Genomic DNA, 26,116 nt, shown 5'->3' with positions numbered 1-26,116 from the left:
AAAACAAAATCCAAACAACCACATCCCGCCCCCCTCGAAAACGAGAGGATAATCGTGCAAAACAAACCCACTCCGTGTAGCTCCGATGTGCATTACGGCGGAATTAACGCCATGTGCGCGCTTGCGTACCACGTGCTTCCGTACCGTCATCGGGCGCGAGGGGCTTTCGCGGGTAACGACGAATTCACGAAGTTACCGGAGATGATGATGTAAGAGCGTGGAGCTCTCATTCCAAACAAGTGTTCTATAAATAATTGACAAAATTCCAGCTGATCCCCCAAAAAAAAAAAACCCCTCTAATGTCCCTGATTCTATAAAACCGCGTGGTAATTAATGGTGGCTAAATATACGTTTATTCAATTGCAGTTATACTTCCATGTTACAGTGTCAATTAAGGCCAATCGAAGAGATTGCCAAAAAAGGGTGAACAACTGGCTCCTAAAGATGCTTACTGCCACACAGTCCCTATACGGCTAAAATATCGTTTTGTTTTGTTTGTGTAATAATTTATCGTTTAGTCACGTAATGCGCTTGGACCCACTAAACGGGTTTTAATGTTTAACGGGGTTTAGTACGCTATTCTTTTCGAAAGAAACGCATCAGCCTTAATCACAATATGGAAAGCTTCAGACTAGCCAGGAATAGATGTGTATAAGTAGATTTCCTTCCCCTTTTTAACCTTCCGTAATTTCCGTCTTTAGTTTTTCCATTTTAAGCGGTAGCAGCGTTATTATCTCCTTGCATACGCCCAGCTCTTGTCCGAACAGTGCTCTCATCTGCTCGTCCCGGCAGCACTCGACGAAGCGATTGTAGTAGAACAGACTGTTTTCCGTGTTTTTCAGCTTTAGCCGCTTGTCCGGCGTGATTGTACGGTAGTACAGCCGGCCGATATGGAACATCGCGTACAGTATCGGTTGCATTTCATCCTCGCCAATGCTTGCCGGCAGCTCGAGCATTTCCAGATCGATTTTGTATGATTCAATGAACTTTTTAAAGTTTCTTATGCTTCTCTCGCAAAGGTGGTTAATTTTGTTCAGTGCGTGCGGTGTGGGGCGATCTTTCGACTGCATCTCATCCAGCTGGCCCAGCTTCACGTTCAGCATGTTAGAGTAGGTCAGTCCCAGTTCGTACCATGCTTCTCTGGAAAGAAAAAGATGTGCGGAATATCGTTAACTATTGCGTTTGTTCGTCCCACTGCGCGGTGTACAAACCTGCAAATCGTTTGGTAGTAGGTTGCGTTTAATATCTCCACAATCTCTTCAAGCTGATCCGCACCCCGTTTGTACAGCTTGCACTGGTTGCTGTCGTCTTCCTCGAAGAATGCCAAATGTTTGTACAGTGAGGCAACATCCTGCAAGATTTTCGCGTACTGTGAAGCTTCCGTTTCCTTCGTGTAGTATTCTTTCGCTTTGTTTAACCACGAAAGCGAGTTCAGCATTACAAGCTTCGCATCGTCAAACGTCAGACAGAACTCATCCGTTACCTGGCCTTCGTACGCGGCTAGATCGAGCCCACGGAATCGGTTCACTTTTCGTACCGGTGTCAACAGTGGTTTGGCTGTGCCATCTTCATTCGGTTCATCGTCCGCGCTTAGACGCTCCTTCGAGGTGGCAAGAATGTGCAGTCCGTACTTTGCCCAACAGCGTCCAACGTCCGCCATACGGTACCGGAGTGTTTCTTCCTTTTCTGCCCGCTCCGTTTCATTCGTTATCTTTTCGACCACTTCCGTCTCGTAGCGATTCAACATGTACGTGCTGGCGGCGAGCAGATGCCTTGCTTGGCAAAGATGATTTTGTGGGTAATAAAACTGGGACAGTGTGACCGCATTCAGTGCCCAATCGACGTGCTCGTACTCGTTGTACTCGAGCTGGCGCTGCAGTGTCATATGGCAGTACTGTGCCGAGTCTGCCAAGTTGTCCAAAAATCCAAACACTTGCGCCAAATAGTACAGTGTCAACGTGTGGTTCGATTCTAGCAGCTTCAAGCCTTTGCCTTTCTCTACCTCATCTTTGGTACCGAACAGATCGGCCATCGTTAGCGGCTCACGGTCCAGTTCTTTCGTCTCAAAATACACATCCTTAGCCTGCTCCAAATACTGCTTCGATTCGGCAAAATTTGACTGATTGCATGCTATTATGCCGAGTTGGTTGAGTATCTCAATGCGCACATTTATGGCCGGTTCCTTTTCGCGGTCGACTTCAATCAATTCGAGTGCTTCCTTCAGCAGCTCCTCACCGCGCGGTTCCTCGACAAAGATGGTAATCTTGGCGATATCCTTCAGGATGTTACCATGAATGCACCGCACGGTTGTGGCCACATCGCTTTGTGTGTCGAGCGCCTCGGAGAGGGTTTTCACTTTTCGCAACGCACTGTTCAGGATGTCGCGGGCGACGTAATGCGAACGGAACGGTTCCGTTGGGGGATCATTTTTACTCTCCTCGTCGATGTAACGATGCGCCTTTTCGTACTCTTCCCTTATGTCGGATAGATTTTCTTTGGTTACTTTCATCGCTATGAAATGGGTTGATTGTGCAGTATGAAGAAAATTTTGCGGTTTTGCAGCAGAAAGTTACAAACATTGATTTTGTTGTGGCTGTTTTGGCTGACAGCTCCGGTGCACAGTGGTTTGTCTGGACTTTCTGTATTTGTGCTAAAATTTAGATGTGATATTTTGGAAAATATTTTGTTTTCCTACGAGTTTGAGAAATTTAAAAATTCCTTTCAGTATTCAATAAGAGTTTTATTTGCCCAATCATCCCATCCCAGCAGTCCTCACTATTCAGCAATCCATTTCATCCACAGCTACGTGTAAACACTGCTCGATAGCAGAAAGCTTATCAGTTGTCAATGGCTATGACCTACCGACCGCTTCCGTTGTGCGCCGAATCATTTGTGCACTGTCAAATCTACCCTCGTGCCATTTGGCTTTTGTTCTTTTTCGAAATCCTGTGGCGATTGCACGCGTTTGCCCCTTCGCTTGGGTGGAAAATTTTCCTTGCCTAACCGCGCATTTTTCGTAAGTATCTGTGAATTTGGGCGTATTTTTAGAATTTCCGCTGAGCGCAAACCAAAGAAAGCAAGAAGGACGATTGTTTTGATGCGGTCTAGTGAGTTTTATTGTGGGTTGTGCTGAGCTGCGGCCGAATCGAAAGCAATCATTAGTACTCGAGCCACGGTGGTTAGCGTTTTCAAGCACTACAGAGGTACAGCTGGTTAAATGAATCAGGATACGGGTAGAGCAATATCGGGGCCACAGTTTCGCGCCGTGGCCAATTTGAATACCGAGTGCAGTGATCGCAAAAGCGAATCCAATCATTTTCACCCAGTAGTGACCTAGTTCTGGGTGCAGGTGGTTTTTCGCAGCGTTTGCTACGATTGTGTGATTTTTTTCGCCAACTTACGTAATGCGCGTGATACGTAGGGGTTTTCTCAGAAATCCCTGTGTCAATGTGATGTGATCTTGGTCGACTGTTGGCAAGCACGGGTACGAGATAACGGAAAGTCCTTGAAGCTATTTGTCGCCATGGAGACAAGGATTTTGGGTTGGAAAGCGAGAATATAGAACCACAATTACATCACACGTGAAAGGTCATTACGTCACGTTGAATAAAAGAACCATGATAATGCGCGAGGAGCAAAGGGGTGGGTGACCTTGGTTTCGCGGTCTCGGTCCCGCGAAGGAATTAACACTTCCGCATCTCGGAAGTGATATTGATAACGAACGCGCTAACCCTTTCGATAATCACCTGATTATCGTCATGGTGAAATGTAGTCCTACACAGTTGCATAATGTGTTGCAATGTTCACGTGATTCGATTGCAGTTTAGTTATTGTGTTTTGTTTGTCGTGTTTCTCTCCCACAGTTAAACCTTTTTGATCAACAATGGGTGTCCCAGCTGGTGATGTTGAGAAGGGCAAGAAGCTGTTCGTTCAGCGATGCGCTCAGTGCCACACCGTGGAGGCTGGCGGTAAGCACAAGGTAGGCCCGAACCTGCACGGACTGTTCGGTCGCAAGACCGGCCAAGCTGCCGGATTCAGCTACACCGATGCCAACAAGGCCAAGGGAATCACCTGGAACGAGGACACGCTGTTCGAGTATCTGGAAAACCCGAAGAAGTACATCCCCGGCACGAAGATGGTGTTCGCTGGTCTGAAGAAGCCGCAGGAGCGTGGCGATCTGATCGCTTACCTGAAGTCTGCTACCAAGTAAAGTGGCTCCAGATTGGGTGTACTGTACGACGGGTATCGGTGTCCTAGATTCAGCCAAAACACTGCTACGAATGGAAGAACACACAGACAGACACACAAGCTTTACAGTGAATGGCTGTAAAAACCGCAAGATTGAATATTTGGCCATCAGAACCGCGAACGCAAAATAGACAGAGAAATAGAGTAATGACATGGTCGAGGCGTCACAGCAGCATCCTTCGGCGAGAAGGTTCCACACTCCCCCCACGATTAGGACAACTGTCTATGTAAATCTATTTAATTTAATTTATGCTAGAATTAAAATAGTCTGACAAATTCGTTTTAATCGATCGCCGGGAAACTATGTATCGAGACACAGCGATTGTGCTATAGGACGCGCTTCGGTCGAATATTTCAGAGATCGTTTAGTTCTGTTGGGAATCGGTGCGTTGGTTGGTGCGGTTCATTTAACGTGGATCCGTTTTAGTTCAATTCAGAAATCGAACGTGTAGTATTATCACTATCAAAGAGGAATGTCTTTAACCCAACGGCTAAGGTGTGACGCTGAATAAAAAAACACGGAAACCAAGATGTTGGTTCGATGGTTTTGAATGTGGAAAGAAAGCGGTGGATGGAGTGATGTAAATAGCAATTTGCAATAGGTCAGTAGGGCGGGAAGATTTTAACCTTGTTTCTTTGAAAATAGAAGGACAAATATCTTGCACGGATAATCGAGTATCGTGAACCGTTCTTCTCACTCACCACCCTGTGCCGGAATTTGTTCTTTGATTTGATTTACGTTAAAGTTCGAGAGCGATTTTTTAATGCTTTTGTAACATATCGAGTGCTGGTAGAAAAGAAAATGTTACTTATTATTTTATTCGACAACTATTTGTAGAATTTGTAGGATGTTGTACTATAAACAGAATTTAAATAAACTGACACACTGTGCACGGAGGGTAGCGACCGTTTCGATTTTTTGTTCCTTGCTTTTTATTCCAAAGCAAAATACCACATTTCTTCCACTGCTTTTCAAACAGATTTGGCACACTTTTTTGAACATTGTACAAGAAATCCACTACTTTGATAAATTTACTTGTCGGAACAGAATTGTTTTCATTTTAATTCAATCTGGACCAGTTGTCACGCAAGCTGACCTGTGGCTATCCCGCTGTGTGCCAGTGAGAGTGCAGAAGCAGCGGAAAATCGATTTTTATCCTTAATCTAAACGGCAGAAAACGATTTGCGTAAGAAAAGCAGCAGCCAGCAAACAGTACCACCGTTGAAAAACAACACCCAGAAAGCAAACAAACCCCCTTTGGTACGGGTTATTCACGGGCGAAGTGCATCTGGGGTTTCACTAGAGCGGTAAGACCGAGCGGATAGTTCGTCATCATAGATTCGTACACCTCGAAAAGCGTCATCATCGTCACCAGTGCACCACCACCACACAGCAAACCAGCGGCAGCAGCCACGGCAAACGGCAAAAGTAGGCGGCGAATCTGTCCGTTTTCGTTCGTCGGTCATCGGCTCATCGATTCATTGGTGATGAAGAAAATGTAGAAAGAGAAAATTTACTGGGCGTCAATCGCGCGAGTGATAGTAATTATGGTGTGGTGTAACGGGCGTTGTTGACGGGCCGAACATAATTTGCATTCGCGAAGTGAAACTCCCAGTTGGGAGTTGTATGCCTTTTGCTCGGTGGTCCCTCGGGATCTTGGATGGTTGCCCGTGGAGTGGAGTGGCCGATTGAAACGTTTTTCCACTTTTATAATCGTCGCGCTGCAAACTGAGAAAGGATCAGGAGCTTAAGAAAAGTGCGTGTAGAAGGGCGAACGCGTTGTGCGTAAACTGGTAGGAGCAGAGGGTGTGTAGTGCGGATAAAAAGACAGAGCGGCGAATGCATGTATGAGGAAGAAACCCGTAAAGGCACCAGCTCCAATGGCGGTGTCCGTGGCAACGTTCTTTCCTACGCACATCCGACCGCTTTCATTCTGTAGAGAGTCTGCACCAGAGTGTGTTATTGTTATCAGATAATTGAATTAAATTCTTCTCCGGGCGGCTCTGCTGGAAGTTTGCTTGTTAACTACAGCGCTTGCTGTGGAATTAACGAGAGTGAGAGAACGAGGCGCGGACACCGAGAGTAGAATACGTAAGACGTGATTGATATGATGGTGTAGCAGCGGCGCGCATACACACTTTGGAAAGACGATAACTGACCGCAGGATGGTTGTACAGTGATGTGAAAAACAGCCACCAGCCAGTGTGTATTGGCTGATAAATCATAATTTCTGTTAATGCTTTGCTTCAATTTTTTTGTTATTAACCGTATGCATTATTTTCTTCCCTTCCATCAGGAGGAGGCTGTGTGTTGCTAAGCAATCACCTATGCATTCGTTGGTGGCTGGCTGGTTGAACCGCTTTACATAAAACAAAGCCTCCCAGTGTAAGGGCACCAATCGCTTCTCGGTTCATAAGTGACGACACATACAGCACAGCATTCGCCGACGTGGTCGTTTCCGGTCGCATAGCAAAGACAAGAGTGATTGTGTAGTTCAAAAAGCGGGTGGTATTTCAGTGCGGGAAACGCTACATACTTGAAGGGGCGAACCGTGTGTGTGTGAGAGAGGTGAAGAACAGTGCTATTTGCATCATCTGCATCCAAGATGGCACCGGTACGTGGGGATGGTATGCGCGGACTGGCGGTGTTTATATCGGACATCAGAAACTGTAAGTGGAGTTGTGCTGTAGCTGTACTTCCGAACTCCCTAACAATTGGTTTTGCATTTGCAGGCAAAAGCAAAGAGGCGGAAATCAAGCGCATTAACAAGGAGCTGGCCAACATTAGGAGCAAATTCAAAGGGGACAAAACGCTAGACGGTTATCAGAAGAAGAAGTACGTCTGTAAGCTGCTGTTTATCTTTCTGCTCGGCCATGACATCGATTTCGGTCACATGGAGGCGGTTAATCTGCTTTCCTCCAACAAATACTCGGAGAAACAAATCGTAAGTAGAGAGAGCGAGAAAACCGAAAATGTGTTGTAGGGATGTTAATGATTGTACTTTCTTTACATTCAGGGTTATCTGTTCATTTCGGTGCTGGTGAACACGAACAGCGATCTGATTAAGCTCATCATCCAAAGCATCAAGAATGATCTGCAGTCGCGGAACCCGATCCACGTGAATCTGGCATTGCAGTGCATTGCGAATATCGGCAGCCGGGATATGGCGGAAGCGTTCTCGAACGAGATCCCGAAGCTGCTCGTTTCGGGCGATACAATGGATGTGGTGAAGCAATCGGCTGCGCTGTGTCTGTTGCGTCTGTTCCGCACCTGTCCGGATATTATCCCGGGTGGTGAATGGACTAGCCGCATCATTCATCTGCTGAACGATCAACATATGGGTGTGGTAACGGCGGCGACCAGCTTGATCGATGCGCTGGTAAAGAAGAACCCGGAGGAGTATAAGGGATGCGTCAGCTTGGCGGTCTCGCGCCTTTCGCGTATCGTGACCGCGTCCTACACAGATCTGCAGGACTACACGTACTACTTCGTGCCGGCTCCGTGGCTGTCGGTGAAGCTGTTGCGCTTGCTGCAAAACTATAACCCACCGACGGAGGATCCGGGTGTGCGTGGCCGGTTGAACGAGTGCTTGGAGACAATCCTGAACAAGGCGCAGGAACCACCGAAAAGCAAGAAGGTGCAGCACTCGAACGCGAAAAATGCGGTCCTGTTTGAGGCGATCAATCTGATCATACACAATGACAGTGAGCCTAGTTTGCTGGTGCGCGCCTGCAACCAGCTCGGCCAGTTCCTCAGCAACCGTGAAACGAACCTACGCTATCTGGCGCTGGAATCAATGTGCCATCTGGCGACGTCCGAGTTTTCGCACGAAGCCGTCAAGAAGCACCAGGAGGTGGTGATCCTGTCGATGAAGATGGAGAAGGATGTGTCGGTGCGCCAGCAGGCGGTCGATCTGCTGTACGCGATGTGCGATCGCTCGAACGCGGAAGAAATCGTGCAGGAGATGCTGAACTATCTGGAGACGGCGGATTATTCAATCCGCGAGGAGATGGTACTGAAGGTGGCTATTCTGGCGGAAAAGTATGCTACGGACTACACCTGGTACGTGGACGTGATCCTGAACCTGATTCGAATTGCGGGCGATTACGTGTCGGAGGAGGTCTGGTACCGTGTGATCCAGATCGTGATTAACCGCGAGGAGGTACAGGGTTACGCGGCAAAGACCGTGTTCGAAGCACTGCAGGCACCGGCTTGTCACGAGAATATGGTCAAGGTGGGCGGGTACATTTTGGGCGAGTTTGGAAATTTGATCGCGGGCGATTCACGCTCGGCACCGATGGTACAGTTTAAGCTGCTCCACTCGAAATATCATCTGTGCTCGTCGATGACGCGCGCCCTGCTGCTGTCGACGTACATTAAGTTCATCAATCTGTTTCCGGAAATCCGCGGCACCATTCAGGACGTGTTTCGGCAGCACAGCAATCTACGTTCGGCCGATGCCGAATTGCAGCAGCGAGCGAGTGAGTACTTGCAGTTGAGTATTGTCGCTTCCACCGACGTGTTGGCAACCGTGCTGGAGGAGATGCCATCGTTCCCGGAACGTGAAAGCTCCATACTTGCGGTGCTGAAGAAGAAAAAACCGGGCCGTGTGCCGGAAAATGCGGAAATCCGTGATAACAAAAGCCCGGTACCGAACAGTCATAATGCTCACAACAATGCTCAAACTAATCACACTTCCAGGTACGTTAGCGTTATGCGCCTTATGATGTTTTAGAGGAGATAATAAAATATTTCCCTTTTACAGTGCGAACAACGCAAATGCTAGTTCAGATTTGCTCGGACTCAGCACACCACCGGCCAGCCAATCTGGTACACTGATCGATGTGCTGGGTGACATCTACAGCACAACCAACGGCAACAGCAGTGTGGTTAATAATTCCAAAAAGTAAGTCCCACGTGCGTTGCTGATCGTTGTGGACGCAAACTTATTCATTGGGTACCTACTTTTAGATTCGTTTTCAAAAACAATGGTGTCCTGTTCGAAAACGATCTGCTACAGATCGGTGTAAAGAGTGAGTTCCGCCAGAACCTTGGTCGGTTGGGTCTGTATTATGGTAACAAAACGCAAACGGCACTGCAAAACTTCGTACCCACGCTGCAGTGGTCGGCCGAGGATGCGCTGAAGCTGAATGTACAGATAAAGGCCGTGGAACCGACGCTTGAAGCGGGCGCCCAGATTCAACAGCTGCTTACGGCGGAATGTATCGATCACTATCTCGGTGCACCGTCGATCGTTATTTCGTTCCGAGTGAGCGGTGGTGCGCAGCAAAAGATTACGGTTAATCTTCCACTGACGATCAACAAGTTCTTCGAACCGACGGAGATGAATGCGGAATCGTTCTTTGCCCGGTGGAGGAATCTTGGCGGGTATGTTCTCGGAGGGAATACAATCGAAAAGAGTTCTTTCTCATACATTTATTACTTCCATTTGCTGGTATTGCAGTGAGCAACAAAGAGCGCAACGTGTATTTAAGGCAATGCAACCGCTCGATTTGCCGGGCGCGCGCAATAAGCTGACCGGATTCGGAATGCAGCTGCTCGATAGCATTGATCCAAACCCGGACAATATGGTTTGTGCCGGTATCATCCACACGCAGGCCCATAAAGTGGGATGTTTGCTACGTTTGGAACCGAACAAACAGGCCCAGGTAAGTGTTGATAGCAATATCTTCTTTCGGGCGCCATTTGTTATCATTATTGTCTAACGCTTGTCCTGTTTTGTAGATGTTCCGTCTGACTATACGATCCAGCTTAGAAGCGGTGACATCAGAAATATGCGATCTGTTGGTGGATCAGTTTTAAATGTAATTCCGCCCCTCCCCATTATCCCATAATCGCAAACCTACTGGTAAGAGTATCAACAACATCGCACTGTCGAGGGTATGGTGCAGCTGTCGTGAAAGCCTTGCTACCGTATCGTTGTGCGGTACTACCGTTGCATAAATTAATCAATATGAATGAAATAGAGTACAGACTTGAGATATATTGGTGCCCAAGGCAAAGTTGCATCGATGTGTAAAAGTATATATATATATACATCTGATGATATGGTGGTCAGTATGTAAGAGGAGAATAATGCCATAAGAGCAGTAGCTGAATCTGGTATGGCAGTTGGTGGTTGACAACACCATGACAAGATCCAATGAGCGTTAGCTCTACCTGTCCAAGGTTTTGCTGAGATGTCCTGACCGAGATGTGTTGCGCAGCGAATAAGTTATCTTGTTCATTACATGTTTAATCGTACTGGATGGAAGTCGATCTGTGTGGTACATAGCAACGATGTATGTACGACTCAAGACAGATACGCTCTATCTCTAGTGGACTGGAGTAATTCGAAAGCCAAAGCTTCCGTGCAAGTAAGATAATAGGGAAATTGACATTAAAATTGCATGTTAGGTGGATCAATGGTTATAAAGGTAATCGACATCACGGATATGATCAATCGTCTCTTTACTGCCGAATGGTGACCCAATCCTCCCCCATCAAAAACGTATCATTCGACCATTAGAATGGCGGTTAGACAACGAGAGAGAAAGAGAGAGATAGTGGAAAGCGAAATTAAAACTATTAAATCAAACTATATAATTATCTATTTGAACTTAAACTTAAAACAGCAAAAGTGTTGTTTGCAAAGGTGGAACAGATTTGCTTTCACTGGATTTCCAGTCCTCCCACTGACTTCTGGTGTTCGTATTCGAGACGATGACAAAAGGAGTCATAAGAAGTAATCTCAAACGATAAAGGGCGAATAAATGACAAAAGCTAGTAGTCGTTATGAAACGTTCCACGGACGGATATGTGTGCCCCCGGGGGGGGTTTAGAAGGAACGCATAATCTTTCAACCATATTTGCGAAGCCGGTAGTAAGACGTCGACATCGAAATTGATGGTGAGAAGGACCAGAATAGTTTCAATCTGCTGTAGTAGAAACGAAAACAAAACAAGGCACGGCGCACGAGCTAAATCAATGTAGATAAATCTTCCTGAAAAATGGGCGAACGCTTTCATGTGTTTGATGTAATTTACGTGAAGCATCATTAGCCAGCATATACTACGAAACTAAACTATTAGTGTGCAAAGAAGGAAAAATGCGATGCTGAGCACTATTGCCAGTAGTAGCGAGTGAACTTTTTTTTGTTCATAGTGTTCTTATTACAACATGTTCCAGTTTCACTCCCTGTTTCGTAAACACGCCGGAAGGGAACAGGGGTTGTAATAATTGACATAAAAATAGATTGATTTTGGGAAGAAACAAAGTGAGAGATACAGAGAGAGGATGAAAGAGAGAGAAAGGAAGAGAAAGAGAGAGAGAGAGAAAGAGAAAAGAGAATTTAAAGGACACTAGAATGCGCATCATGGCAAAGTTAAGCTGCACAAAATGAAAAAAATCGGTATTTTTTCCGTTTCCGCGATTGGTCGTTTGTGTTACTGTAGGATTTGCTTTCGGTGAGCATCTTTCAGGCAGAACGTCTCTATATAAAGTGTATGTATGGTTTGCTAATTTTCTTATTGTTTGTTCGCGTATACGATTCCCCCCGCCCAGAGCCAAGGGAAAGGTATAAATGGTCGTGCAATAGAAAAGGATCGTTTACGTTGTGAACGTGACCGATTAAGATGTTTGTGACGCGAAATGAAAAGAAAATAGTAAGAAAATTATGTTTTTATCGTTGCAAATATACATATAATGCACTAAGCAAAGCTGTACATTGTAGAAAGTTGTATTTAAAAAAACAAAACAAAAGCAAAACAAACAAGTAAAGCACAGTTAAAAGGAGCTGCTGCACACTATTACGCGAAGGTGGGACATATGTTGGCGACGAGAGCGAAAGGGAACTTAGTAATCTAAATTATAGTGGAAAAGAATCATACACACGTTCATCCTCATGCTTCTATGCACATACCACTTCTTCAAACGCTGTAAAAGAATTATGACAAATGGATTTTCATTCGTTCACGACAAGTGACACAAGCGCAGCAAGTGAACGCGCCAGTAACTCTTCATTCGTAACCGTTTTCATCTTTTCCTTTTCCTACTAGCAGATCGCCTAGTCTACCGAACAAGATAATATATTTAGCTTAATATACGCAGGCATATTATTGGCTGGAGGACATTCCAAAAAGGAAGGAAGGCGAAGGAGTAAAACAAGATAAACACATAAAAACATAAGCAATCGACCATTTAAAATATAAAAAAACCCGCTGTTCAGGAAAAGGTGTGTGAAGCTTAATATGAATAGTAAAAACAAACAAACAAAAACATTGTTATTTGATGAAAAAGGAAAGCGGATACTAAATAATCGTAAGCTCCTCTTTATCTCCGCGATGAGCTACGTCTCGTGGCGGATGCGAAGGACCAGTAAGACATCTCTCGCCCCGACGACCCGCACGGGCGTCGCCATCCGATGGATCGTAAGCTGATCAATTTGAGGACCGTTTCGCTCTGTTACGATCCTGTCAGTAAAAGCAACATGCATAACGCTAGCATTAATGAGTTATAGGGATCTGTCAGTGACAACAGCAGGAAAGGGATGATAATCGTAAAAATACTATACCAAGATACCGATGGAAAGCGATACAAACAAACAAAATCCATTAACTGCGCGATGAGCAGAGGAAGCTAGGAGAGTGGATGGATGAAAGAAAAAAAAATAATATATTGAAAATATACACATGTTATTGAATCTGAATCGTGTAGGAATGATGTATCGTGCTGATAGTTTTTCCATTACTTTGCTCTTGTATACGGTCACGCCACACGGAATGGTAACTTGCGGTTCCGAATAACTGAGGTTTAATATAAGAACTTCAATCAACTAAGAGCCATAACTACAACCAGTTTGGTATATAGAGACCTTTAAATACATACTCGGTAACTGAGCTGTGTTTGCTTCAGGTCATGGTTCTGCAACTTCTTAATAATAGAAGTTATAAAGTTCATTTATCATTTGCGTGCAGAAGTTCTTTAAATCATTCATGGTCGAGAGTCCTTACCCTGAACATTTTCCATCTCTGTGTTGGGGACTGACAATAGTCTGACCATGTGGACGACCTAAAAGGACAATATCGATTGGGTCGTTCGGTGTCATACTGATGACATGTCTTGCCCAGGGTATTTTGATGAAAGATAATGTATTCATTAGTCAACAGTTAAGAGGGTTTCGTCAGTTTTTGGTCAAGTACATGTCTCTGTGGCCTATGTAAATAGTGAGATTATATAAGTGCTGTAAGGACCCAGCTTAAACCGTCAAGACAGGTGTTTTGATTTGAAGATTGTCCTTTGACTCTGCAAACACCAAGATAGGGAAAATTTTAAACGTCTTCAAAGATGCGATCACTTCTCTTTACGCCTTCGGTAAATTCAATCAATCTCACGAACCTATTGACATTGGAATCTGTTGGAATCGTTTCAGGCACAAGCTGTATAGGTTAAAAGAACCTGTTGGATGTCGGATGCAGGGCGTGTTTAACTACAGAAGAGTAAGAAGCAGCTTTTGAATCATAAATGAAGGGAAATATCTTTTCCTAGCATTGAACAAAAATACGATCTTATGCCAATAGTTTTCCACACTTAAATATCGGGATATGAAAGCTGAAGCTTTACGTTAATGTTCATTGCCGACAGTTGCGATACGAGGAATTTGAAGATGTACGGAATTTCCACATGACCAATCTCCTTATCATCCTCGCACAGCCGACACGTAGCCGGTGTATGCTGCAGCTCGTTCGAATTCACCGCCAGCCGCTTAGTGACACTATCCATCGGTCCAAGCATTGTACCGCAACCACGGCAAACGAGCGTCACCACCTTGTCCGATCCGTGCAACAGACGATCCTGCAGCAGGAAGGACGCTCCGTGTGAAATGAGTCCATCGCGCTCCATCTCGCCGAACCGCACACCGCCGCCCCGCGAACGTCCCTTGTTCGGTTGGTGCGTCACCTGATCGATTGGTCCGGTCGATCGCACCTGCCACTTGTCGCTTACCATGTGGCGTAACCGTTGGTAGTGCACCACACCGAAGAAGATATCGACCTTCATTTCGCGCCCGTCCACACCGCTGTACATTCGCTCCGTGCCGTAGTAATCGTACCCGGACTGTTCCAGCAACCGACCAAAGTAATCGATCGCGGTGTTGTCCTCATCGTACCGGAACGGTGTCGCGTCGTGCACCAGCCCATGACAGGCACCCGTCTTACCGGCCATCGTTTCGATCATCATTGCAATGGTCATACGCGACGGGAACCCGTGCGGGTTGAAAATGATGTCCGGTATCATGCCCGACTCGGTGAACGGTAGATCGATGGCGGGCCACTGCTGCGAACAGATACCCTTCTGTCCCGCTCGGGAAGCGAACTTATCGCCAACGTTCGGATTTCGCGGCACACGGTAGGTAAGTATCAGCTGCTTCCCTACGACCGCCATGTTTCCTCTGCCCACGCCCCGTCCGCTGTCCTGTAGCGGTCTGCCCAGCTTCACGTTGTCCACGATAGCATCTTCGGAGCTCTTGTAGTGCACCACATGATAGGTGTGATCGTTGTAGTCGAAGTAGCAGTAAAGTGGTGTGTTTCTCGTCAGTTGTGCCCCTTTGAACGGCAGCCCATCGTTATCGAGGTGCACATTGAGCGTCATATTTTTGGGATCGCGCGCAAAGAAATTTTCGCCCGTTAGCTCCACGTACTCGGTTTTGTAAATGTTGCCCGCAGCGAAACCACGCTCGTACGCCGATTTGTTAATGATCATCGCATCTTCCATGTCGTACCCGGTGTACGAAATGACGGCCACGATCGCATTCGTCCCCATGGCGTAGTTGTCCAGGTTGATGTTATCGTAATGCACTGGCCGGAAGAGTGGCGTCGCCGGTGTTTGCAAACGGTACATCTTTGCAATACACTGCTTGTCCCAGTTGTGGCACGGCGTTCCCATCGTTTGCTTGCCCATCTGGCATTGGTACATGTTGCGCGGCGATTGATTGCAGTCCGGCATCGGAATCAGCTGTGCCAGGTTGCTCAGGAAGGACGTTTTGGACAGCTCCATGTGGGTGGTAAGGTTTGGGTACGCCTCCTCCGGGGTGACACAGATATCCATGTACACCTGCTCGAACGAACCGATCAGCTCCGTCTTGTTGCAGAGCAAATTCTTCACCGGGCGCATCATACGGGCGGGACCAACGAAAAGGAACAATCCCGGAAATTGGCCACCTTCCCGTTCCGGGATGAACGCAATTTCCGTCTGGTCCGGAATAATTTCGCCATCAATTTTAAGCAAGCGCAACTTTTGTACCACCTGTCGGGCGATGGCACGCGGCAACATTCCCAACATCCTTCCCTCCAGCAGCACCACGTAGCACTCGTGCGGTTCGGCTCCCACGCCTTTGGGTGCCTCGATCGGTTGCATCCCGAGCGACACGAGCGTACTCGCAATGTTGGCCACCTTGTCCGGATCTTGCGTAACCGACACGGTACAGTCCGCGGTGAGATGGTTGAGCAATCCGCACGGTTCCCCGTCCGGTGTGTGCACGGGACAGATGAAACCCCACGCATCCGGCAGCAGCTGACGGGTCTCGGTGGTACGCATCGTTAGGAAGAACGAACCACGATGTACGGCCCGGAAATGCGACATGTAGCGCATGCGGTTAATGTTTTCCGCTAGGATCACCAGCCCACTGTTTTGCATCAGACCCATATCGGACGCTTTCGCCAGATTGCCCGTGGCAAGAAACATCGTAAGCGGATGATGGAAGCCTGCGACGTTCTTTAATGCCATCATGACTTCGTTCGAGGTTAGCATCGGAGAGGATGCATCCGGACATAGCTTACTCAAGTTCATGCGTACAAGCCCCATCGTCGATAGGCACAGTTCGCGGAGAAACTTCTGATACATGTGCCCACCGAGCATTAGCTCCTGCATCATCGGACTGTCGAGCGTTTCTGCTGCGTAGCGACCCTGCACGACTGCGAACAGCTTCTGTACCATGTGCACGAGCAGATTAAATTTGTCCGCATTACTGTCGAGATGAATGAGCACAAAGTTGTCCAGAATGTAGCTGCCGGCCTGCTCGTTTGTATACCACTTGGGCATATTGGTTAGGTTCAGCTGATATCTCAACAACGTGCCCATAGATGAACGACAATCCTGCGTACTGTGCATGTTTACGTCGTGTAGCTCCCGCAGCATATTCATGACGCACCTGTAAAGAATGGACGGGCAGGCTGTTTAGTGTGGTTGGAGAGTGTAAAGAAATAGCCTAATCTGTCTGTACCGTTTGTAGTATTGATCATTTTCAAAGCCAACAATTAGCTTCCGGTAAATTTCATTGTCCGACAGGTTTACGAGCGCTTTCAGTATCATAACGACCGGTATGAACGATAGCGCTCTCCGTATGCTGAACATCAACTTCGCGGTGCCATTCGTAAGAAAGTGGAGCACATTGTTCTGTAAAACATTCGAATAGAAAAGCATAACATTAATCCCTCCCCACGGAACATTATTCCCCAACCTACCGTAGAATGTTGATCGTTGCGAACGCAACGGAGAAACACACCCGTGCTGCTAAAATCTTTGCCCCGATCGCGCCACGTGTTCCGGTTGACCACGATCGGATAGTTTCTTCGCGTCATCACCAGCATACGTACCAGCTTCTCGTTACCGCGCACTATAAAATAACCACCCCATTCGTCTTCGTGTTCACCCCGTGCGACCAATTCCTCCGGCGACAGGTCACCGAGATTGCAGGCCTTCGACTTCAGCATGATCGGTATGCGACCCATTTCGCGTGTTAGCGGTGGCTGTGGCATACCGTTCAGTTCCCATGCGAGCGTTATCGTGCACATGCCGGCGTACGTGTCCGCCTTCTGGCGGCATTCGCTAGGGAATACGCGCCGTTCCGCCACATCCACCATCATCATCGGTACGGTCGGTGGTTCGATGTTGATATCGGTAATCCGTAGTTTGATGCGATTTTGGTTCGCAAGCTCGAAAACGGCCGGTTCCAACCGGTACAACATATCTTCGATTCCTTCGTTCAGCATATAGTTGAACGAATCGATATGGGGGCGGCCCAAGTTCGCCAGAATCTAGCCAAACGTACACGTAGAGAAATCACTAACTATTGTCACAATTTCTGCTGCATAAGCACACTTACCTCATTTTGTTTTGCAGGAATTTCTTTAAATTCGGGCCTTAAATTCGTTAGCTCTGGTAATAGCTTCATTTTTGTAGATAATTTCCGAACTACACGCGGAATTTCAACCCGTACCGGCTGCACGTGTTGTTTGTTGTGATGGATGACAGTTCGGCAAGCGAGCTGGAACAGCGGTGCCGAGTCTATATCCTACGGTTGAGTTCTTCGTTTGTTTTGTTGTTTATCATTCGGTCTTGTTCTAATTCTGCACATTCTCTCTCCCTCGCTCTAGCAGTACAGGGTGGGAAGAGACTATGGGATACAGAGTAGGTCAAAATAGGTAATAAATCCCAGCACGTGGATAAATTTTCAAATTCAAATTCAAATTCTATTCCCTACCACGTGTTTCAGTATTCCAAAAATATTCAATTACCACTTTTAAAAAATAACACTACGAGTTCTTATTGCTTCTGTAAAGTTTTCAATCGATTTTGAATTAATAATAAACAAAAGCATTTTAATAGGTCCATTGCCAGAAATAAATTGCATTTTTCATGCCGTCACATGCTTTCCCTTCATAACAAAGAATTATGAAGTAAATATACTTTTCATGCGTTTATTTTTTGTTGGAAAACCCTCCCTGCCAGCCCAATGCCTTTCACTTATACTTTCACGATGCAATTACACTGACCGGCAGCAGAGAATCGGGACAGAGAACCACCGGGAATGGATATCATAAATTGTGCGAAATAATGCTCGCTTTATGGCTGGCGGCGGCATGCTTTCGAAAGCGTACCAATAATAATAAACGAAATTAATAAAATATTATTATTCCATGTAATGAGCAACAATCGTCGTGTTGCGTTACACCAGTGGCTTTGTTGGGGATCGTTTCGCTATTTGGCTTTATCTTCTACCAACGATGCCCTTTGCTGAAATGAATCAAAATTGTTCATGGCTAATATTGAAATCATCGCACCGTTGTGCCAAAGTGTCGATGAAACAAAATCCTTTTCCCGGGCCAAAGACACTCGCGTTTACCGTTACGAAGGGAGGAAAACAGGGTAAAGAACCCATCTTCTTCCGCAAGCTAACGGAGAAACAAAAACAAAAATGATGGAAATTCCACCAGACAGTTTCCTCATTTCCGTAGCTAAGAAATAATTGCTCGGAGGCGTTAAAAAGAAAATGATCACAATGATGATATCCAATCCCTCGTGCGTGGGTAAATGGGAGATAAAAACGGCAACTCAAAATCACCGGAGGATCCGCGTGCGCATGAAATTATAAATTAACCTTTTCAGCTTTCTCGCGTCACATTTAACTGCTTTATTATGGAATTAAAATCATCCAACCACCGGGCGTGCTCGCCGATGCGGCCGGTTACCACAACGGTGATGCTTTTTTTTTGGGGAGGGGTGCAAAAATTCAGGTCCAGAAAGGCTTGTTTACAGAACATGTCTTAGAAATGGAATGGTTAAATGGCAAAAAAAACTGGGACCTGTAGAAAGAAACAACCACCCCGGCAAAGGCCGGTTGGAAAAGGGCGAAGAAATAAATTCCACTAACGAACAACCCCACTTTCGAGCCATATTGACGACGTCGGCGGCAACGATGATGATGATGATGATGGGTGGAGGCTATTTTCTTTATGGAATCTCTCATTTCATTCAATCCCGAAGAAGACAGGGACAATCGCTCGAGGGTGCAAACAAAACAACCGGGCCGGGGGAAAAGCAAAACAAAACAAAAAAATGAAAGCATATCAAAACTCGGCTATAATTAAGCGCAAAAATCGCGGCATTATTTTTCGAAACCGAGCCCGTCAGCCCATTCCTACCTTTAATTAGAATGTTTGCCATCATATCTTCTTCTGCGCTTCATGGGTGCAAAACATTTGCTGTGCTTCGTTCCACTTTGGATGTTGATGTGGGAGAGCTTTTTGTTTTGGAGGGCTTACATTACCACCCCACTGATTGTTCTTGTTACTTGCTAATCAAATAAATCTATGCGCTGGATATGAGGCGTCGGCACAATGGGGTCTGCTAGGAAAAATCCGAATGGAAATGGCTTAAGATTTCCACCCTCATTCAGGCCCCCCTTCCATTTGGAAAGGCGGGGTGCTTCCAGTAAGGTTGTTTTCGCAGGGCGATCAAAAACGTGTGTTCTGTTCGCGATAATCTGGATGAGAGTATGTACGGTGGAGAAAGAAAAAGAAAAGGGCGAAAGAAAAAAAAAGACACCAGAACCGAGCATAAATCGATCCAATGCTGTTATGCCGTTTGCCCTTGCCTCTGTTACGCGCCCGGGTTTTACTGACCCCGGGCAGGGGGGCCAGTGCCAAGCAAGGCGATGGTGGGCGAACAGCGGAATGGTACACAGTAATCCTATTAAACACTGATATCGATTCGTTATTTATGAAATTAATTATTATCATTTCCTTCCGAGCCGGCCAAATGAAACCGTACATATGGAGGAGACCGTTCCTTTGGGCGGTTGGTCGCTCCGTTGTAATAGGATCGTATCCGTACCGTGCCTGTGCGGGATTTAGTGTCCATGCTTGGTTATGTGTTTGTGCTCCCTATTTATCAACCAAGGATGGGGTACAAGGACGCATTCAACACTCGTTGCTATTGTCTCTTTTTTGTTGGTTTGTGGTTGTGCGAAATGGTATAAACCCACCGCTAAAGAACAAACCTGTATCAACCAACACCCAAGCCCCCCTATCAATCGTTTGTTTGATTTTTGTTTTGCCACAAACGATGAGTGCCGATATCCGTGCGGGGAAGGAGGATCTTCCGATGTGCTTAAGGATTTCACTTCAATTAGTCGATGAGCGCGTCGTTGGTTTCCTTATCAGTTTCCTACCCCAAATTAAACATTTTTGTGAGAATCAGTTTTTCCCCCTGAGTAAGTATTTCCTTTGGTATTTATTCTTTTCATACCACACTATGGTTACACTAAATAGTAGCATAAGAGAGAGAAAGAGAAAGCCTTAAGTTAATGGAGATCGTGAAATAATTAACACAAAACAATGTTTCAATCTATGGATCCTGGACGGATCTTATAGCCGTAGATGTAAGCGGAGGGACCGCTGCAACTCCGATGTTATGGGTTCGAATCTCAATTGGATCTTCATCTTAGGAGGCGTTGTTATGGAGTTTTTATAGCAAAATCCCTTTCATTTGCTAGTTGAGTAAATTGTTTGTTGTTACCTAACTAATCTAAACCTTAGTTCTATACACAAAGATTCAAAGCTTTTGTGCTTGTCTATTATTAATCCTTTTTTCTATTTTATGGAGCTCCTATTTTTAGGAGTTTATGGAGTTTATCTCTTTTTTTTTTAAATAATAGTATCATGTAAAATCCGCATTTCGAATAAATCAATCACATTTTCTTTTAGCGTTTGAAATGAAGAACATGTGCCTGGCTATTGATCCGGTACGGTTCGATGTGAAGTCCTACAAGTTCCCGATTTCAAAGACATCATCACCATCATCGTCCGGTGTCCCTACGCCTTCGCGCGGTACACACCACCATCTTTTTTATGCCGTCTTTCACATTATTTATTCATAATACGGATTGTAAGTGTTCGATAGTAGTGGAGCTGGGTTAGTGCAGTGTGGTCCCCTTCCTTCCTCGATACCACTACCATTCGGACAGTTTGAGTGGCCTATCAATATCAAATTACGTCGCTCCAGCTTTCGTAGTAGACGGACCGCTGGTCGTAGCGGGAACTAGCGATTTCTTTCGGCTCGATTAATGTCCTTACTTTTGTGTCGTAACACTTAGTCGGACTCCACCCCGCACAGGGGATTTGCAGGGCCTGGGCATGTGTGCAAGGTCCTGGTAAAAGCGAAATGAAACTAATGAACGCATCTTCCTCGTCCACCGTTGTCAGGATCTGCCGGGGGCCAGACCCTTTGTGTGTGAGTGTTCATTAGCGAGCACTAATTTAGGTTCTGGCCGGAATCGGTGTCCTCGGTGACATCTTGTTCGGTGGGCAGTAGAAAGTTCGGCTGAGGCTCCGGACAGCTTCGGTGTAGTTTGAGGTGTGATTTGATTGGCGGGCGAACAGCAACAACGCATTTGCGTAGTTTTCCTGGTTCGATTTTCGCATCAGCAGCAAACGTTTTGGGGAAAGAATAAGGGATGGAAATGAGTAAATTTACCGCTACGGAAAAGCATTGCCAGTTAGTGGAATAGTTGAACAGTTTGCTAGGGCTTGTACGCATCACCGCTCCTTGGAGGAATGGTGTGGTCAGCAGTTGGACGAGCAGTTTGATAGCCCTGACAGACGGCAGAAGCAGCAGACGGTGGCCGCCTTATAAATTCCGCGCTACACCGATAAGAACCCTCGTGAAATCCCTCAATTAATGAAATTTGATCCATCCGAACTATAAGCACCATCCCGAGGGAGTATCGGTATCAGGGCAAAAGGCGCGCAAGGTTGAACACTTTTGAGGAATGTTTTCGCCCCGATCTCTGTATCGCTATCGCCCATACCACTGAAGAGTTTTCGGGGAATAAAATCTGTGCATTCTCACATATATCTTATTATGGGGTTTCTGCTGCCAGCCCGAAAAGCTAACCCCCAGAAGCTGTCAAGATTAGGGTGTCAATATTCTTAATATTGAACAAAGATGCGAACCGATGGGACTATTTGATAGCATAACAGTATTCGAAATAATGATTGCGTGATTAAAAGAGTGAGAAAAGAATTATTTTTCAAACATATTACAATGCAGGACGAGAATTAGATTAAGTTGTTGTACCGGTATAGGATGTTTTAAATAATATTTATTTACACTTTTTTTAAATGTTTCAATATATTTATACTTAATTGAATAAGAATTGTTTTCGTTACTGTCAATACGCTATTGGAGGATGCGTTTTGGCATAAATAAATTAAAAAATAGATTGCGTTTTGGAATCAAGCGCCTGAAGGTATGCAACATTTATTTCATCTACACGATCGGCTTCTAGCGAGGTGTTGGGATAAGGGGTTATTGTACAACAGTTTGAAAATGTTAAAACTGTCTGAAAAAACACTCAACATATAGTATAAAAAATGTAATACAGCAATTGCATACTTGTAGGCGTTTCGATCGCATCGCTAGCCTGATAACCGCTGATCGGTCAAAATGTTTGTTCTTCTCTTTAACCTTTAGGGTTATCTCCTTTAAACCGTCTAAAAGACACGTAAGAGAAGTGTTTTATTTTATTTAATAAAAATACTTGCACATGGACAGCAGTCTTTCTGTTGGTGCACATTATAATGGGAACCTTGTAGAAAGGCTCTTTGACTCATTCGAACAATCGGAAGCTATCATCCACTCCTTCCCGTTTTCCTTTCCATCAAAACCTAACGAGATGATGTCTATCGGGGATCGGGAAAATATGGAGCTGCTTTTTGAAAAATTCACGCTCACCCATTCACATTCCCCGGAAGGGCCGGAACAGGCACTGTGAGACGTGGTGGCATTCGTTGGCCGTACAATTAAAATCGAGATAAAAGTTTAATTTAAATAAAGAAGCACCAACCGTTCAAGAATGGCCGGAACACGAATGACGATCTGTGATTTTTACCATCGTTCGAACGGGTTTTGGGAGTGTTTTGGGTAGGGTGGTCCTCTCCGCTCTGCTGCATTGTGGACGCCCGATACCTATTTATGCATGTCCGTCCGGCTTGTCTCGTGTTGGCAGTTGGTCGGCCTTCCCCGTTCGGATTCGGGCAATCAAGATTCCACCGTTGTGGCGAAACAAAGCAAATTTATTAAATTTTCTGTTTCGAATAACTAATTATGCCCGCTGCGGTCGTTGTTTGCACCAGCTTTCCAGCGGCTTTCGGTTCGGTTATGCACACAAGGTGCACAACGCTTCTGTTCTGTTTTGCATCCACACGGCATGTTCTGCATGGCCCATGGTCCCCAAACGAGAAAGATGGCCGGGAACTAAAGAATCCACGAACGGTTCGAACTGATTCGGCGAGACAGATTGCGATGCTGGATACGGAGGGAAGAAGGAAAGAAGGGTGTCCGGGAGACACGGGAACAGCCAGAACAGCATAAAAGGGAAAGAATGATGAGAAAGGGCCGTGGGATTTGGAGAAGCGTGACATAATCCTAAATTAAATATCATCTCTCCGAACAGTCGCGAATCAGTCCAGCGATTGAACTGCTTGTTCGCAATCGCCACAGGCAAATAAAAGACAAAAATTGCGCCGAAAAGTGCATAAAATGCATGCGAGACAAACTGCAATCCTTGTGAGCACGGACACACGGCGGAAGAACGTGACGGTACAGCAAAGCAGAAAAGGATTCACACAAGAAAGGGAACGAAAAATGCCAAATAACATGCAGCCGATTATTCTCCATTGCCATTTGGGATGCGTTTAATGGTGACGATCGGGGATGTAGATGGCCACTGGTTGGAGGGAAAGAAAATCGAATCGGCGCAGCATAATGTCAATAAAGTACACAGAAGCCATGTTCGCGGCGAAAAACATGAGCTGGTATATTTTCAGCTGGTAAGTACGATTGGGAGGCGAAACACGGATAAGGATCCTTGATTATGGACGAGCAATTTTATGATTCTTAAAATGTTCGTAATTAAATAAAACAACCTTGCAGAAGTATAATTAATATGAAGAAATATAAAATCGGTCGTTATTGGAATAAAATATAAAAAAACTATTATTAAGTTGAAGACAACCGTTCAATCAGCGATTTAATCGATTTACAGGGTTCGTCACATCAAATTGAACATGCATCATTACGTTTTTTCGTTATTACTGAATTAATTTACGTACCCGATGCGTTCTTGCTGTCAATTAAATATGCTGGCCTTTCTGGTGGACGCTTCAGCGTCATAATTCCGGTTCAAACCTCCGGTTCTTTGTCTTTAATAATATATAAAAAAAACTGTACAGGTCGAGTTGACCAGTGTCATTCTCATGACGTGGTCAGCTTACCGAAGCCTTACGAGCCTAATTCGGTGTGCGATATTGAGTTTATCATAGGCACTGCAGGAGCACTTCTCCTTTTTTTTTAGACGTACGGTCCCAAGAATCCTTCTGAGTATCTTAGTCGCGATTGCGGTTAAGACGGTTTTTGAAAAATTTGGACAAAGTCCATGTTAGAAAGAATCTAGTTCTAGCGAGTGTATTCTATATAGTTTGGGCTATATACCTTTGATCGTTATATAGAGTCTGGTCTGAGGTCTGGTGAGGTCTGTGCCTGAGGAGAGGTCTCCAAAGTGGAGAAATTTCCATAAATCGTAATAGTTTACACCTTTTGTTTGAGGTTTTAAGGTGATTGGTCGCAATAGTTCATCATATATGGTTTATATTCGAGTTGTTGTTACATAAAAGCTGTTAAAGTAATCTTTATATATGTCATAATTACAAAAATAAATCGTACAGCACGTCGTCTACGTCATTATAAAACCCATTTAAAAATAATTCTCACTTACTTACCTACTGGTCACAAGAAGGATAAATTCAGCTATTCATTTTTGGTTAACTTAGTATACCCCATTATCGCTATCTCTGATTGGGTATATTATCTGCAATATTTTTTTTTTGAACATGTAAAACGATTTTGAGGACGTTGAGCATCATTTTCATGACATGATTATTCTATTGCGTCCAAACGATCTATATCTAAACAATTAAAGATAAGTAGTATCGTTACTGAATACTAATATCTTTGGTAATGCTGTGAATCCGTCAGATAAAGTATTAAATTCAATTAATTATTTTAATTTTTATTCATCAGTTTTATAAATTTTCAATAATTCTGATAAGTTGTTCATCTTTTCCCATTTTTTTTGCAATGTTTCTTCTCACATCCTAATCATTCGTAAGCTAATTGCTCCCTTAGGCGAAGATCCCTGTAATACCACAATCATGGCGGTGGCAGAGTCGTACTTCTTCTGGTACCAATCAGCATAAGCAACTCGTCGCCACCATCGACGGCAGTGGTTGGGGCCGTGATGTAGCGATGCACTTTTTCGAATGCCCACCGTTTGCGCTCCCCGACCAAGCCATATTTACTGCACACCGGACAGGATCATTCCTTCCCGATTCCCGTGCGATTGCTCCCGTGTTGCTTCCCGTATTTGCAAAACCGTTCCACTGTTTCGCTTGTTTATTAAATAAAGTTACAACGTACACTGTTTCAGTTATTGGAAGCCCTTAAATTGGAACTTATTGCAAATATCATCGATTTGTTTTGCTTTAATATTTGCATTGGCGTTTCGGCTTTTGTTTCTCCCTGTGGTCTGCTGTTCGGCCGCAATGGGTAGCAGATTTTGCGCTTGTTGTTCCTTCTGCTGCGTTCTGTCTCTGCTGCTGTACGGCCTTCTGAAGGAGCTTTCCTGGAGCGGGGCCCCATTGCAAGCAGGAACGGCATATGCATTTCATCGTGGCCTTGTTTTTCACCCCCATTACCTACCCTTCTGCCTGTTTCCTCCCGCCTTCTCGCTCGGGAGGAATATGCACTTTACACCCATGTGTGTCGTTCCGATACGATCCCGGATCAGCTTGCACGGGATGATCATCATGTGGATGATGATGGCCGCCTTCCCGGTGTGCTCTTCTGTTTGTGTTTTTTTTCCAACTCCCATCCCAGAGTGTGCCTCCCACAATCCCCCGAAGGAATGACGACCAAACGGGGCTACCCGTTTCGTTCGCTATTTGGTAGCTTTCGTTCTGCAACAAACGGCAT

At 45.4% G+C, this 26,116-nt stretch overlaps 4 protein-coding genes across 6 annotated transcripts; 2 read left to right on the top strand and 2 right to left on the bottom strand.

Moving 5' to 3' along the window:
- Positions 1-336: 336 nt before the first annotated feature.
- On the bottom strand, positions 337-2,597 carry LOC128302304 (KIF-binding protein). The gene is made up of 2 exons (XM_053039098.1): positions 1,212-2,597; positions 337-1,140 (listed from the first exon to the last, which is right to left on the bottom strand). Exons 1-2 carry the CDS (start codon positions 2,507-2,509, stop codon positions 675-677), a joined length of 1,764 nt encoding a protein of 587 aa, XP_052895058.1. The 5' UTR covers positions 2,510-2,597; the 3' UTR covers positions 337-674.
- Positions 2,598-2,902: 305 nt separating this feature from the next.
- LOC128301000 (cytochrome c-2) lies at positions 2,903-4,777 on the top strand. 2 transcript variants are annotated; one of them, XM_053037280.1, is made up of 2 exons: positions 2,903-3,016; positions 3,864-4,777. In XM_053037280.1, exon 2 carries the CDS (start codon positions 3,884-3,886, stop codon positions 4,208-4,210), a length of 327 nt encoding a protein of 108 aa, XP_052893240.1. In that variant the 5' UTR covers positions 2,903-3,016; positions 3,864-3,883; the 3' UTR covers positions 4,211-4,777. The 2 variants fall into 2 exon arrangements, with proteins under 2 accessions (XP_052893240.1, XP_052893241.1); XM_053037281.1 differs by lacking the exon at positions 2,903-3,016 and adding an exon at positions 3,179-3,203.
- A 610-nt stretch (positions 4,778-5,387) lies between these two features.
- On the top strand, positions 5,388-12,940 carry LOC128301658 (AP-2 complex subunit alpha). Of its 2 annotated transcripts, none has more exons than XM_053038244.1 (8): positions 5,388-5,556; positions 6,546-6,918; positions 6,982-7,193; positions 7,266-8,950; positions 9,015-9,155; positions 9,221-9,637; positions 9,714-9,918; positions 9,995-12,940. In XM_053038244.1, exons 2-8 carry the CDS (start codon positions 6,855-6,857, stop codon positions 10,070-10,072), a joined length of 2,802 nt encoding a protein of 933 aa, XP_052894204.1. In that variant the 5' UTR covers positions 5,388-5,556; positions 6,546-6,854; the 3' UTR covers positions 10,073-12,940. The 2 variants fall into 2 exon arrangements, with proteins under 2 accessions (XP_052894204.1, XP_052894205.1); XM_053038245.1 differs by lacking the exon at positions 5,388-5,556 and adding an exon at positions 5,682-5,747.
- Positions 12,941-13,632: 692 nt separating this feature from the next.
- On the bottom strand, positions 13,633-17,528 carry LOC128301943 (DNA-directed RNA polymerase I subunit RPA2). Its single transcript, XM_053038625.1, has 4 exons — positions 17,409-17,528; positions 16,768-17,340; positions 16,527-16,699; positions 13,633-16,454 (listed from the first exon to the last, which is right to left on the bottom strand). Exons 1-4 carry the CDS (start codon positions 17,475-17,477, stop codon positions 13,838-13,840), a joined length of 3,432 nt encoding a protein of 1,143 aa, XP_052894585.1. The 5' UTR covers positions 17,478-17,528; the 3' UTR covers positions 13,633-13,837.
- Positions 17,529-26,116: the final 8,588 nt, after the last annotated feature.

Source organism: Anopheles moucheti, chromosome 3, assembly GCF_943734755.1.
Source record: "Anopheles moucheti chromosome 3, idAnoMoucSN_F20_07, whole genome shotgun sequence".
Taxonomy (NCBI): Eukaryota; Metazoa; Arthropoda; class Insecta; order Diptera; family Culicidae; genus Anopheles; species Anopheles moucheti.
Note: the sequence above shows the minus strand (reverse complement) of the source record. Positions and strands in the feature narration are given on the sequence as shown.